The sequence below is a fragment of the Notolepis coatsorum genome (genome assembly GCF_963971535.1).
Source record: "Notolepis coatsorum genome assembly, chromosome: 3".
Lineage (NCBI taxonomy): Eukaryota > Metazoa > Chordata > Actinopteri > Aulopiformes > Paralepididae > Notolepis > Notolepis coatsorum.
In genome coordinates, this window is record NC_140167.1 from 40,924,961 (window position 1) to 40,940,528 (window position 15,568).

At 42.5% G+C, this 15,568-nt stretch overlaps 1 protein-coding gene across 1 annotated transcript in view; it reads left to right on the plus strand.

Moving 5' to 3' along the window:
* Positions 1 to 13,661, plus strand: part of itpka (inositol-trisphosphate 3-kinase A) — a 45,259-nt gene extending 31,598 nt beyond the window's left edge. The window contains exons 6-7 of the mRNA XM_084309375.1: positions 3,459 to 3,530; positions 11,708 to 13,661. Coding sequence (XP_084165501.1) covers positions 3,459 to 3,530; positions 11,708 to 11,980 — 345 coding nt within the window. The 3' untranslated portion in view covers positions 11,981 to 13,661. The remainder of the gene's footprint in view (positions 1 to 3,458; positions 3,531 to 11,707) is intronic.
* The last annotated feature ends 1,907 nt before the right edge of the window (positions 13,662 to 15,568 follow it).

Sequence of the window (15,568 nt, forward strand, 5' to 3'; positions counted from 1 at the left end):
GAGCTAAGACGTGAGACAATGGAATAGCCTTCTTCAAGGCTATTTTGTAGAAATTGGCAACATATTTGTTTGTTGTATTGGGTGTCCTTTTTATCGCTTTGTATTGTCTGTCAACTGCACTGAGCTACTGGATACCTAAATTTCCCCAAGGGGGTGAATAAAGTATCTATCTATCTATCTATCTATCTATCTATCTATCTATCTATCTATCTATCTATCTATCTATCTATCTATCTATCTATCTATCTATCTATCTATCTATCTATCTATCTATCTATCTATCTATCTATCTATCTATCTATCTATCTATCTATCTATCTATCTATCTATCTATCTATCTATCTATCTATCTATCTATCTATCTATCTATCTATCTATCTATCTATCTATCTATCTATCTATCTATCTATCTATCTATCTATCTATCTATCTATCTATCTATCTATCTATCTATCTATCTATCTATCTATCTATCTATCTATCTATCTATCTATCTATCTATCTATCTATCTATCTATCTATCTATCTATCTATCTATCTATCTATCTATCTATCTATCTATCTATCTATCTATCTATCTATCTATCTATCTATCTATCTATCTATCTATCTATCTATCTATCTATCTATCTATCTATCTATCTATCTATCTATCTATCTATCTATCTATCTATCTATCTATCTATCTATCTATCTATCTATCTATCTATCTATCTATCTATCTATCTATCTATCTATCTATCTATCTATCTATCTATCTATCTATCTATCTATCTATCTATCTATCTATCTATCTATCTATCTATCTATCTATCTATCTATCTATCTATCTATCTATCTATCTATCTATCTATCTATCTATCTATCTATCTATCTATCTATCTATCTATCTATCTATCTATCTATCTATCTATCTATCTATCTATCTATCTATCTATCTATCTATCTATCTATCTATCTATCTATCTATCTATCTATCTATCTATCTATCTATCTATCTATCTATCTATCTATCTATCTATCTATCTATCTATCTATCTATCTATCTATCTATCTATCTATCTATCTATCTATCTATCTATCTATCTATCTATCTATCTATCTATCTATCTATCTATCTATCTATCTATCTATCTATCTATCTATCTATCTATCTATCTATCTATCTATCTATCTATCTATCTATCTATCTATCTATCTATCTATCTATCTATCTATCTATCTATCTATCTATCTATCTATCTATCTATCTATCTATCTATCTATCTATCTATCTATCTATCTATCTATCTATCTATCTATCTATCTATCTATCTATCTATCTATCTATCTATCTATCTATCTATCTATCTATCTATCTATCTATCTATCTATCTATCTATCTATCTATCTATCTATCTATCTATCTATCTATCTATCTATCTATCTATCTATCTATCTATCTATCTATCTATCTATCTATCTATCTATCTATCTATCTATCTATCTATCTATCTATCTATCTATCTATCTATCTATCTATCTATCTATCTATCTATCTATCTATCTATCTATCTATCTATCTATCTATCTATCTATCTATCTATCTATCTATCTATCTATCTATCTATCTATCTATCTATCTATCTATCTATCTATCTATCTATCTATCTATCTATCTATCTATCTATCTATCTATCTATCTATCTATCTATCTATCTATCTATCTATCTATCTATCTATCTATCTATCTATCTATCTATCTATCTATCTATCTATCTATCTATCTATCTATCTATCTATCTATCTATCTATCTATCTATCTATCTATCTATCTATCTATCTATCTATCTATCTATCTATCTATCTATCTATCTATCTATCTATCTATCTATCTATCTATCTATCTATCTATCTATCTATCTATCTATCTATCTATCTATCTATCTATCTATCTATCTATCTATCTATCTATCTATCTATCTATCTATCTATCTATCTATCTATCTATCTATCTATCTATCTATCTATCTATCTATCTATCTATCTATCTATCTATCTATCTATCTATCTATCTATCTATCTATCTATCTATCTATCTATCTATCTATCTATCTATCTATCTATCTATCTATCTATCTATCTATCTATCTATCTATCTATCTATCTATCTATCTATCTATCTATCTATCTATCTTGGAACGGTTCACAAAATCGACGGTTCGGTTCATATCACGGTTTTAGGTTTACGGTTTTCGGTTCGGTTCGGTATACGTTGTTTTTGTCTGAGAAACTGGTTTTGTCTCCTCATGGGTGGTGTATATAAATAGAGTTGACTTCACTGGACAGAAATGCACACACAGCCACACGTGTACACATTATGTAACAGATTACACTCCGTCAACACAGATGCACCTGTTCACTCAGCTCCCACATCCGGATACTTACATATGTGGCTCCTGGACAAACGTTTATGCTGTGTACTTATATTGAATTCGATTTCAAGATGCTTGAAGCAACAAAGGGCCCCAGAGCAACACTCAGACTCCTGCTGATTCATGACGGGTGTTTTTTCCAAACATGCACCGTGAAGGTTATTATATTATAAATAATTGTAGCCGCATGTCTGAGCAGTGAGCACAGAGGGCTCAAAGTGGAAGACAAGGGATTACTGTAACAGGGGACTTTAGGACAAATCAAACCCAATATAAATCATGCCGAAGGCCATCATGTCCTAGAAATAGTCATTACTAGGGATGTCCGATATTATCGGCCGATATCGGCATTAAAATATGATATCGGAAAATATCGGTATCGGTTTTCCAATTTTTTTTTATTATAATTTTTTTTTTAACATTTCTATAACCTTTATTTACCCAGGCAAGCACGTAAGAACAAATTCTGATTTTATTTATTGTCAAAAGTATGCATAATGTTGTGTTAATTCCACAACAAGAGATATGTAATGTTAATTATCTGAAATTATTCCATTTTTGGGGGGGGGGGAACCCTGCATATATCGGTATCGGTTGATATCGGTATCGGAAATTAAGAGTTGGACAATATCGGTATATCGGTATCGGTAAAAAAGCCAATATCGAGCATCCCTAAATTACCTCTTAGCTTTAGGTCACCCCGAGATCTATAGGCGTCATAATAAATGTCCAGGTATGGGAATGGGGAAATATCCTGCAGGTGAATGGGGAAATACCATAGCGAAGCCTGGAGGAGCTTACCTGGAAACGGATCAAAACGTAACTTCTCACAATAGGGCAAACACTCAATGGCAGGCATTGTTGCTTGATTGAGCTTGATCCACTAAGAAAACAAACGGTTAATGTACGCGTTCTGCCAACGTTTTATTTTATTTATTACAGGCCAAATACAATAGCCATCAATAGGAATGGTGTTTTCAGGCACTGTGTGTCCTTGTCATTTTAATATCCGGCCTACATTACTCTCTGTTCCTTGTCCCACAGAACTCCTATTTGAGCAAACTGACTGAGATCCAACAGGCCCTGAAGATATCAGAGTTCTTTAAGAGACACGAGGTAAGGAAGGGAGCTTAGAATGACTGATATACAATGTGTATGTGTGTATGTTGATACATGTATGTATGTGTGTATGTTGATACATGTATGTATTGTGGCAATTCCAGGTGTAGGGGTGGCAGAATAAACAACACACAGACAGGTTGCAGTTCCCAAAATCATACTCTTTATTTTCTTAGTCAAATAATAACGGTTTTGCTGTCGGCCGGGCGGCGTCTCCGCTCTGTGGCCTTTTGCCTTGCGCTGCTACGGGGGACTGAGAGGAGGCTCCTCGGCTCCATTAAGTCCCCCCTCTCCAACAGGCGCACCGCGCCGTGATTCGCTAATCAGGTAATCACTCTGATGGGTATTTAGTGACAGGTGCGTCCGGAAGCGGACGCCCAAACATGGGCAGCGCCCAGCCATTGGGTCGCCACATAGCGCCCATCAATCACCAAGCCCAGGGGTGGCTTGGGGTTGCCACAGTACCCCCCCTCCAGCTCCGACCGTCGGGGAAGAGCGTCCGACGCCCAACAGGCATCCTTCCTGGAGAGGGCGTCTGCGTTGCCATGCGCCACCCCTGACCTGTGAATGACAGAAAAGTTAAATGACTGTAACTCCAGAAACCATCGAGTCACCCTGGCATTGGTCCCCTTTGTCTTGGCCATCCAGACTAGGGGGGCGTGATCCGTCACCAGCGTGAAACGCCTCCCCAGCAGATAATAGCGGAGCGTCTCCAGTGCCCACTTAATTGCCAGACCTTCGCGCTCCACCGCAGAATAGTTGCGCTCGTGTGGCAGCAGCTTCCTGCTCACATATAAAATCGGATGTTCCTCACCCTCCAGTTGCTGGGAGAGGACCGCTCCCAGTCCCACCTCTGATGCGTCTGTTTGTACCGTCATCTCCTTGTCGAAGTTCGGGGAGATCAGCACCGGTCCCGAACAGAGGGCAGTCTTGAGGTCCTCGAACGCCGCCTCCGCCTCCGGTGTCCACTTCACCGTGAACGGCCGCCGCGCCTGGGTCAGATCTGTGAGGGGAGCAGCGCGAGCAGCAAAGTTAGGGATAAACCTCCTATAATAGCTCGCTAGCCCATTAAATGTCCTGACCTGCTTCTTGGTTAAAGGGCGAGGCCACTCCCTTATTGCATCAATCTTCCTCTTCTGCGGTTTCACATTGCCCCGGCCTATTGTGAACTGCCCCGGCCTATTGTGAACCCCAGGTACTCTGCCTCTTCTAATCCCAGCCTGCATTTCTTCGGGTTGGCGGTGAGACCCGCCTCCCGGAGGGCCCCCAACACCGCTCTCACCTTTTGGAGGTGGGTGTCCCAATCTGACGAGTGGATGATAATGTCATCGAGATATGCGGCTGCATACTCCCGATGGGGCCGTAGTACTCTGTCCATCAGCCTCTGAAAGGTAGATGGCGCCCCATGCAGGCCAAACGGGAGAACTTTATAATGGAACAGCCCATCTGGGGTGGAGAAAGCCGTCTTCTCCCTTGAGGCGGGGGCCAGAGGGACTTGCCAATAACCCTTCGTTAGGTCTAGTGTCGTGATAAATCTGGCCAGGCCCAGTCTGTCAATGAGCTCATCCACTCTAGGCATGGGATAGGCGTCAAACTTTGAAATTTCATTAAGCTTCCTGAAATCATTACAGAACCTGGTTGTTGAGTCGGGTTTTGGCACTAAAACAATAGGACTGGACCACCCGCTATGAGACTCCTCAATTACTCCCATCTCCAGCATGACCCGCACTTCTCTTCTGACTGCCTCTCTTTTTGCCTCTGGGATACGATAGGGCTTCAGCTTTACCTTGTCTCCCGGGCTGGTAATGATGTGGTGCTGGGCCAATGTGGTGCGGCCCGGCGTGGCCGAGAACACGTCCCGGTTCTGTTGGACCAGCTCCCGAAGCTCCTGCCGTTGGGTCGGGGACAACTGTTCCCCGATGGGAACATCGGCCGCCTCTGCCACCTGCTGCGCAAAAGGGGGAAGAGGGGGGGGCGAGAGCAACACATCCCGGGCATGCCATTTCTTCAACAGGTTAACATGGTATAACTGTCGATACTTCCTACGGTCGGGCTGGTGGACCTTGTAGTTGACGGGACCCACTTTCTCGATTATGTCGTAGGGTCCCTGCCATTTGGCTAGGAATTTGCACTCTGCTGTCGGTACCAGTACTAGGACTCGGTCCCCCACATTAAACTCCCGTGGCTGTGCGCCCCGGTCATAAATGCGCTTCTGTGCGTCTTGGGCCTGTTGCATGTGTTCTCTCACCACTGGCCAGAGCGCCTTCATCCTGTCTCTCATTACCTGCACATGCTCTATGAGAGACCGGTGGGGCGACGGCTGTTCCTCCCAAATCTCCTTTGCGATGTCCAGGAGACCCCGCGGCTTGCGGGCGTAGAGCAGCTCAAATGGCGAGAAGCCAGTGGAGGCCTGTGGGACCTCACGCACAGAGAACATCAGAAAGGGCAACAACTGATCCCAATTCTTCCCATCCTTCTCCATCACCTTCCTTAGCATGCTTTTCAGGGTCTTGTTAAAGCGCTCGCACAGTCCATCCGTCTGTGGATGGTATATGGAGGTTCGTAGCTGTTCCACTTTCATTAGTTTGCACATTTCTTTCATGACCCGCGACATAAAGCACGAGCCCTGATCCGTGAGAATAGAGTCGGCAATTCCCACCCGACTAAACAAATGAAAGAGCTCCCGTGCCACAATTTTGGCCGTCACCGTGCGTAACGGGATGGCTTCGGGGTAACGGGTAGCATAATCTATGATTACCAGTATATACTGGTGGCCTCGGGACGATTTAACTAGAGGGCCCACTACGTCGAGGGCAATTCTTGAGAATGGGGTCTCAATGATGGGCAGCGGGATCAGAGGACTTTTATATTGTACCTTTGGTGCTGCGCGTTGACACTCTGGGCAGCTCCGGCAATAGTCCTCTACCGCTCTCTTCATGCCCGGCCAATGGAAACGCGCCCTTATGCGCTCCATGGTTTTGTCCACGCCCAGGTGCGCTCCGAGGATATGTGAATGCGCCAGCTGGAGTACAGTGGGAATAAAGAACTTCGGTACCAGCAATAGATCCCTAACCTCATCATTCTTTTTTACAACTTGGTACAGCAATTGTCTTTTTATTGCAAAGTGAGGATATGGCAGGTTACTCACCCCCTCCACGGGATTTCCATCTATGGTCTTGATATTCGCCCGGGCCTGCGTTAGGTTTGGGTCTTCCAGCTGGGCCGTTCCGAACTGACCCGCCAGGTCCCTCCCCACCTCGTCCGCCTGGGGGAACTCCGCAAAGGGGTCCTCGTCACTGTTATCCGTCTCGGGGCCCGCTTGGGGCGCTGGCGCGTCGTCACCCACACCTGATGCCGTCTCTGTCTCACTTGCCGGTATATCCAGGGGTTCCGGCGCGTCGTCACCTACATCTGAGGCCGTCTCAGTCTCACTCCCCGTTACGTTCAGAGCACACACCTTCGGCTGACGTAACCCTTTCTTCTTCCTCGGTTTACCCGTAGAGGGTGGGGTGCGCGGGGAGATGACGGCTGAGCACAGCTGGCGATACAGGGGGCAGTCTCGACCAATCAGCAGCGCTACCGGCAGGTTAGGTATGACGCCGGCTGTCATCGAGCAGACCCCCTTGGTGGTTGTCAGGGTGATCGGCGCTGTAGGATACAACTTTGTGTCCCCGTGCACACAGGACACTGACACTTGCGGAGCCTCTGCGTCGCAGTGTGCCAAATGGGGCTGAACCAGCGTTATGGCACTACCCGAGTCCAGGAGCGCTACGGCATCTTTGTCGTTGACGCGCACGGGTAAAAGTGTCGCCGATGTTTCCTTATGGGCCCAACAGGCTGCGCCATAGTTGCACGTCTTTCCGCGGGGGTCTGAAGCTGCCGCCGATGGCATGGACACATCCCGGCCTGGGCAGTTCCACGAGAGATGCCCGGGCTCGCCGCAGTCGTAGCAGCGTCTTTGGTCCTGGTCGAACAGCGGTCTTCTTCGGGGTAGTTCGGGCTCACCTGCGTTCCCTACCCGGCCCCTTGGGCTGGGCTCGTCGGGGCCCCTCCTTGTTCTCGGCCGCTCTGGCTTTTCCCCTCGCCCCCCTTTGAGTAACTCCCGCGTTACCTGGTGGGCCTCCACAATATTCACCAGCTGCTCCACGGAGCGGGGGTCCGCTTGACTCGCCTGCTTCTTCGAGTCATAGGGGAGGGCTCTGACAAAGCGGTCCATAACAATCCGTTCCAAAACCGTGGGCCCTCCGGGGTCAGTCATTAGCCAGGCTCGGCTTGTGCGGACCAGGTCGTGCATCTGGGAGCGCGGGGAGGCCTGTGCGTCATACACCCAGTCATGGAAGCGCTGCGCGCGGGACTGCAGACTATGGCCGTACCGGGACAGAATTTCCTGCTTTAGCCGAGTGTAGTTCCCGGCTTGCTCCGGTGGCAGGTCCTGGTAGGCCTTTTGTGCATTACCCGACAGGAAGGGGGCCAGCAGTCCCCCCCAGTCGTCTTCGGGCCAGCCCTCCCGGCCGGCGGTGCGCTCAAACGCCAGGAGATAGGCTTCTATATCCTCCTGCTCCGTCAGCTTGGGGATGAAGCGCCCGGGGTTAGGCCGCGTCCCGGCGGCCCCTTCCTCCTGCCGGTGAGCGGCCATCCGCTGGAGCTCCGCGTGGATCATCCCCGTCTGTTTCCTCTGTTCGTGCAGGGCCTCTTCGTGCCGGGTCTGTTGTTCCATGCTCGCCTGTACAAGCTGCTGCACCAGCGCGTCCATGCTTTTTCCGTTATTAAATTTATATATATATATATATATATATATATTTTTTTTATTTCTTTTATTCTATTCTGATAAAGTCTATTGTTGTTTATTCTGCACCCCTGATTGCCAGTAGACTATGCCCGCATTCTCCACCACTGTGGCAATTCCAGGTGTAGGGGTGGCAGAATAAACAACACACAGACAGGTTGCAGTTCCCAAAATCATACTCTTTATTTTCTTAGTCAAATAATAACGGTTTTGCTGTCGGCCGGGCGGCGTCTCCGCTCTGTGGCCTTTTGCCTTGCGCTGCTACGGGGGACTGAGAGGAGGCTCCTCGGCTCCATTAAGTCCCCCCTCTCCAACAGGCGCACCGCGCCGTGATTCGCTAATCAGGTAATCACTCTGATGGGTATTTAGTGACAGGTGCGTCCGGAAGCGGACGCCCAAACATGGGCAGCGCCCAGCCATTGGGTCGCCACATAGCGCCCATCAATCACCAAGCCCAGGGGTGGCTTGGGGTTGCCACAGTATGTATGTGTGTATGTTGTATGTATGTGTGTATGTTGATACATGTATGTATGTTGTTTTTATTGGATTCTATTATATGTTGTACCACTGTATTGCACATCGTTGCGGGCAAGACCACCCGCATTTCATTGTATACTTGTATGCCGTGACAAATAAAACTCTTGACTTGACTTGTATGTATGTGTGTATGTTGATACATGTATGTATGTGTGTATGTTGATACATGTATGTATGTATGTATGTATGTATGTATGTATGTATGTATGTATGTATGTATGTATGTATGTATGTATGTATGTATGTATGTATGTATGTATGTATGTGTGTATGTTGATACATGTATGTATGTGTGTATGTTGATACATGTATGTATGTGTGTATGTATGCAGCCACACACAAAATGGTGCTGAGTCGTGGGGCAGCGGTGGCCTAAAGGTTAGAGAAGCGGGTTTGTGACCGGAAGGTTGCCGGTTCGATCCCCGGGACCGGCAGGAACACCAACCGCTGAAGTGCCCTTGAGCAAGGCACTTAACCCCCAACTGCTCCAGTGGAGTTGCTCAGTGGCCAATGGTGTCAACTGTGGTTGTACTGGGCAGCTCCCAGGTGTGAATGGAACTGTGTGAATGTGAAGCAGGGCGTTCCTGAAAAAGAGCATCTGTGCTCAGCGAACCTACCCTGGGTAAATAAAGGTTAAAAAAAGAAAAAAAAAAAATCGCAACTAGGGGGAGGTCCGGAGGGGGGTGGGGGCTGTCCGGGAGGCAAAAAAAAGTTTGCAATAAAGAAAGCCAATATCTCTTGGACGTTTAATTACAACAATCTGACCATGTTATTGGTGATCTTCAGCTCTCGAGATCGCTTGGACACCAGGGAATATCATCACAGCGCAGCCGGCTGGCCGAGCTCGTCGCCCCTTCAACTCTGTTGCCTATACTACCGTTTTTCTCCGTCGCTTTGGTGCATTTATCACATCAGTATTAACATTTGCACAACAGTTAGTGCATTTCTCAAAACAATTAGTACAAACTAGGGATGTCCGATATTATCGGCCTACCGATATTATCGGCCGATAAAAATGTGATATCGGAAAATATCGGTATCGGTTTTCAAATATTTTTTTTTATTTTTATTTTTTACATTTATATAACCTTTATTTACCCAGGCAAGCAAGTAAGAACAAATTCTGATTTGATTTATTGTCAAAAGTATGCATAATGCATTACAACAAGAGATATGTAATGTTAATTACCTGAAATTATTCCATTTGCATATATCGGTTGATATCGGTATCGGAAATTAAGAGTTGGACAATATCGGTATATCGGTATCGGTAAAAAAGCCAATATCGAACATCCCTAGTACAAACTGCAAAACCTAGTTGATAGCCTGCAAAAGTGTCCCACTTGCTCAAAATGGATAGTTCCTTCCTCAAAAGCAAGTATTCATGTCAATGAAAGTGTCAGTGTCATCAAAATGAAAAGTCCTGACACCATTGTTTATGAACAAGATAGTCAAATGGCTTTGTCATGTTTTCATTATGACAGTTCACTCTGTAAGTGTTTTCCAATGCAAAAAAAGTCAGATATTGGTGACACTACTTGAAAATACTCAAGACAGCACTATATACAATTTTCACAGCCATTTTAACCATTGCACAAATGGATTACTCTTGTTGCGGAGTAAAAAGTTGCCTTCTTCCACCTCTGCAAGGTTGTCTTGCAATCCTGCAGAGTAAAATTACAGTAATGTACAGTAAACATGAGATATACTGTTTTAACCCTGTAGTGTACAATAACAGTGCTTCCCACTTGTAAAATGCTGCAGTACAGTACCATACTGTAAATATGGCAAATCTTTACTGTAACACTACTTTACACTATAATACAGTAAAGCTGTGCTGCAGTAAAGCTGTACGTTTAAATGTAAAATGTAAAACTCTGTTGCCTATACTACAGTTTTTCTCAGTCGCTTTGGTGCATTTGCATTTGTACATCAGTATTAACATTTGCACAACAGTTAGTGCATTTCTCAAAACAATTACCGGTAGTACAAACTGCAAAACCTAGTTGATAACCTGCAAAAGCGTCTCACTTGCTCAAAATGGATAGTCCATTCCTCAAAAGCAAGTATTCATGTCAATGTCAGTGGCATCAAAATTAAAAGTCCTGACACCATTTTTGTTTATGAACAAGATAGTGAAATGGATTTGTCATGTTTTCATTATGACAGTTCACTCTGTAAGTGTTTTCCAATGCAAGAAAGTCAGATCTTGGTGACACTATAGTAAATGAATACCTACTGTACCTACTACTTTCACTGTCTACAACTGCCCTACACTGTAATCATAATAATCATAACTACCTACCTCATACTATATTTGTTTTTTCTTGACTTACTGTGTTACTATGTTTTTTTTCTTCTTCTTGACGTGTTAAGCACTTTGAGCTGCACTCCGTGTATGAAAATGATAGCATGTACAATAATGCTGTATATACCGTATATACAGTATATATTTACTCTTACCGTATATATATCTATCCACATCTGTCTGTACATACCTGTATATAATCCTTTTTCCATATTTGTAAATACTATACCTATACCTGTACATATCTCTTACCTACTCTTACTAGTTACGCTGCTGGCCAGTAGGACTTACCATAGTGTCTTTATACCTGTATCACTGTACATTGTATATTACTATTGCACTTTACTGTTACATTTGCACTCTGGTTGGATGCCAAACAGCTTTTTGTTGTACTGTATTTGTGCTGTATGACAATACATTTGAATCTAATCGAATCTAATAGATAGATATAGAGATAGATATAGAGATGGATATATAGATATATAGATAGATAGATATAGATAGATAGATGGATTAATATAATTATTCCTCCCTCTGTTCTAGGTCATTGGCAGCTCTCTCCTCTTCATCCATGACCACACTGGTCACGCTCGGGTGTGGCTCATTGACTTTGGCAAGACCACGGCGTTGCCAGAAGGCCAGACCTTAAGCCACAACATTACCTGGCAGGAGGGCAACCGAGAGGACGGCTATCTGTGGGGGCTGGAGCACCTGGTTCACACGCTGGAGACGGCCAGTAGTGAAGGGAACGGGGAAGGAACCGGCACTGCTGAAACCAGCCAAACTAAAGCAACTATGAAAACCAACAGTAACTGAACTTTGTCTCAGAGAGGTGCTTATGGAACTCAAACTATTTTGATTGGACACTGCAAGTGTTTGTGAATGCGGCCGGGTGTAAGAATTATTGCAAGAGCAGTAATGGAACGAGTGACAGAATGCTCGGAGGAAGAAGCAGTCACGTTTCTGCGTAGTCCATGAACCCAAATGATCACTGTAGATTCATAAAGCTGTGGTAAACAGTATAGCTCCACAGTCCCGCCCAGTTTGGTGACGTACTACCTACCGCTGGTCCCACTTTTCAGGAAGGAATATAAGGGTCAAACGTTTTTTTTTACTCAGACTCAGAGTTAACATTCAAAAGCTCCAATGTGGGGTTTATCACATTTTAAAATAATTTATAAAATTAGACTTTTGAAATGATGCCCAACAAATAACCGAAAGAGCCTGTTAAAAAAAAAAGTTAAATGAACTCATGACCCGGGGAACTGTGCAGTGTGTGAATTGCAGCCAATGCACCAGGGGGTGCTGGGTATCGTAATTCTCTTGCTCAAATTATACGTTTTTAATTTGATTTAAAGGTGCTCTCAGAAAGCACCTTTAAATCATGATTTTATTGATGAATGAATTTATCATAAAAAAAATGTGGCGCCTCCAAAATGAATGTTGATTGGATAAATGACATGCTGGTGCTCTAGTGTGCCATCTAGCGGCTGAATGTTATCTATCACCTTTAAACACAGTGGTGTGTGTATTATTGCTTTTGTGTCACGGATATGTTAACTGTTAGTCCATAAAATGCCTCCTCATATATCTCAAAATCTCCTCATAGAGGGCGACTGAAAAAAGCACAATGGGAAGATTTGTACCTTCCGGTTGTTTTCCGGGACCAGCAGGGAATGAGGTAGAGTCGACTGCAGAGCTCCATGGGGTTATAACCAGTGCCCAGATAAATCCATGGTTTGACGTTCTAAACAGTGACACAAACATTGAGTGACAGCTGTGTGTGTGGGGAAAATGTATCTGTTGAAGGAAATGTATGAGCCCTGAACAGTTATATCCAGTGACTGAACAGTTATAACCAGTGACTGAACAGTTATAACCAATGAATGGACAGTTATAACCAGTGAATGAACAGTTATAACAAGTGAATGAATGGACACTAGTGCCTCTTCCTATTATTACATAAACAGAAATATAAGAACAAATACAGTACAACTGAAATGATACTGTAGTATTAAAACACATCACCAGGAACGTGATATACTATGAGGGAATATCAAAAAGATGAATGATGTAAAGACTTCTTTCTGATGTTACTTATCAAGGCTAACTTTTGAGATATATTCTGTTCTATGACTGTGTCACACACCAACCATGTCGTACAATATAGTATTGATACAGTACTGTATACTATGGCTAGTCATTGGTGTCGTTGATGTATTTCAGTATAAAGGTATATTTCAATGATTGAAATATTATTCTCTTAATCAAACTTATATTTCTGTTTCAAAACTTAGATATACATGCTGCACTGTATAAATGATAGTATAGAACATACTTTTTTCTTTCTTTAGGTTGTACTATATTCTGAATAATATGGCAGAAGGATCATAACAATGAAATTATAGTTTATGAAATCAAGTTTCAGAGTATCATTTATTTTAGTTTTTAAATAGTAAAACACTATAAGTCCCATTGAGTTAGCAATGGTTGTTGGCTGGGCTATAAAACAATAAAAAAAAAACACAAATCACTGATTGATTCATTTATGATTGATTCATTTATGTTATTTTATACCTTGAGGACCATTGGTCCATCATACACATACCATAATTCTACCAGCAACGCTGTTTGGATTGTCCATTAAGACGTCTTGAAGATTATTATTAATAGATTACTCTATTACTAACATGTTAAAGGTGGTCTGTGTACAAAATGATCATCTGAAATTCAATTGATGTAGTGGTATTTAGTAGTGTGAAAAAATTTATATTAATTTGTCCTTTTTCTGAAAATGAAAATTGCCAGAGAGGAAGTGGGCAGTACAGTGATGCCTCCCTCATGGATCCCAATCATTAGAAATCCAGAAATCTAAATGGTTGTGAAAATTATATACATTTACTGCGGCCAATAATTGACCAAAACACTCAGGACAGAGTAATATATCTTCATTTATTTGGGGGTAGAGTAAATGAACATGTGAAATCTACATATTGCATAGTGTTCATAGTATTTGCTCTGTTGGGTTGAGGCACAACACCTTCGACCACACAAACGATGCAGCCACAAAGTTTGACAGCTCAAATAAATGTGAAACAAAACAAATTACCCTTTACAGGAAAGTATTTACAAAGTATTGTTTTCCTGGGGTACGTGGAGCAACAGTGTCCACACTGAGATTTGTACAGCCTGTGAAAAAAAAATCCTACTATACCGTAAACTATGTATGTGAGCAGTCTATTCAAAGTTTCAAGGGGGCTGTGGTTTAACTGCTGTAAAGTAAGGAAAACACTTAAAAATATCAGCAGGCTTTGACATGGATAATAACTTAGGCCTAATAGAATCCATATTCATTCTTAACCATATCTCTCAACATTCAGAAAACAAACTATTGACATAAAGACAAATAAAAATCAGTAACAGTACTACTTCCAAACTAATTACACACACACATACACACACACACACACACACGCACGCACGCGCGCACGCACGCACACACAAAACAACACAAAACAGAAATACATAAATACTTACTGGAGCATTCTTGTATGTCAACCAAGAATGTCTCCCCCTGTTGAGTAAAACAGGTACTACCACCAGCATTACATCATGGAGATGCAGAGCAATAGCACCCAATGACAGTGATCGACTAGACCCATACAAAAAATACATAAATACACAGTAAATGAGATAGGAAAATAGCTACATATGCAACGTGTTAGTGTAAGGAGGTTTATTATGGAAATGGAAACTAGTTCATGGTTGCAGGGTCATAATACTTTAGTCTCCTCTTTCAAGACCTGCAGTCAGAAGTAAAGATGAGGAATAGTGACTAGACTAGTGTTAGTAATCGCAAATACCAGCTACATGACAATATAGGGAGAGAGGTAAGGAAACAAAAAGACAAAAAGACCAATGAATAATATGCAATAAAATACAGTTTCAGAATGCGCATTAAAAGCCACAGCTTGAATGTGAATGTGATTTCACATATTTTGGGGGTCAAACCAGTCCAGTCACTGCAGTGTAAACCCATGTGGCTACTACTAGAGTAACTAATCAACTAATAAGCTACAAAAATATGTTTACAACTGTCGTCGAAAGAAATACTGCATTCTTTATTGGAGCGTCCTCATGTCAGAGTCATTGTAGACAGATCTAGTCACTCTAGGGTAAGCCATGGGATACTCCAAAATCTTATAATATACACTATATGCTAAATGTTTCTCTCTACGCTAAACTATATTTCAAAGCAAAGAAGAGCACACAGATGGAGACGATCTCTCCTGTGGCTCAATAGTTGTGCATTGCTACGTTCTTCTTACTGTACCTCGGATACTACACAGTTCTCCAACTGCTTATTCACAATTAACTGCAATATCATTTCTGACAGACCTTCAT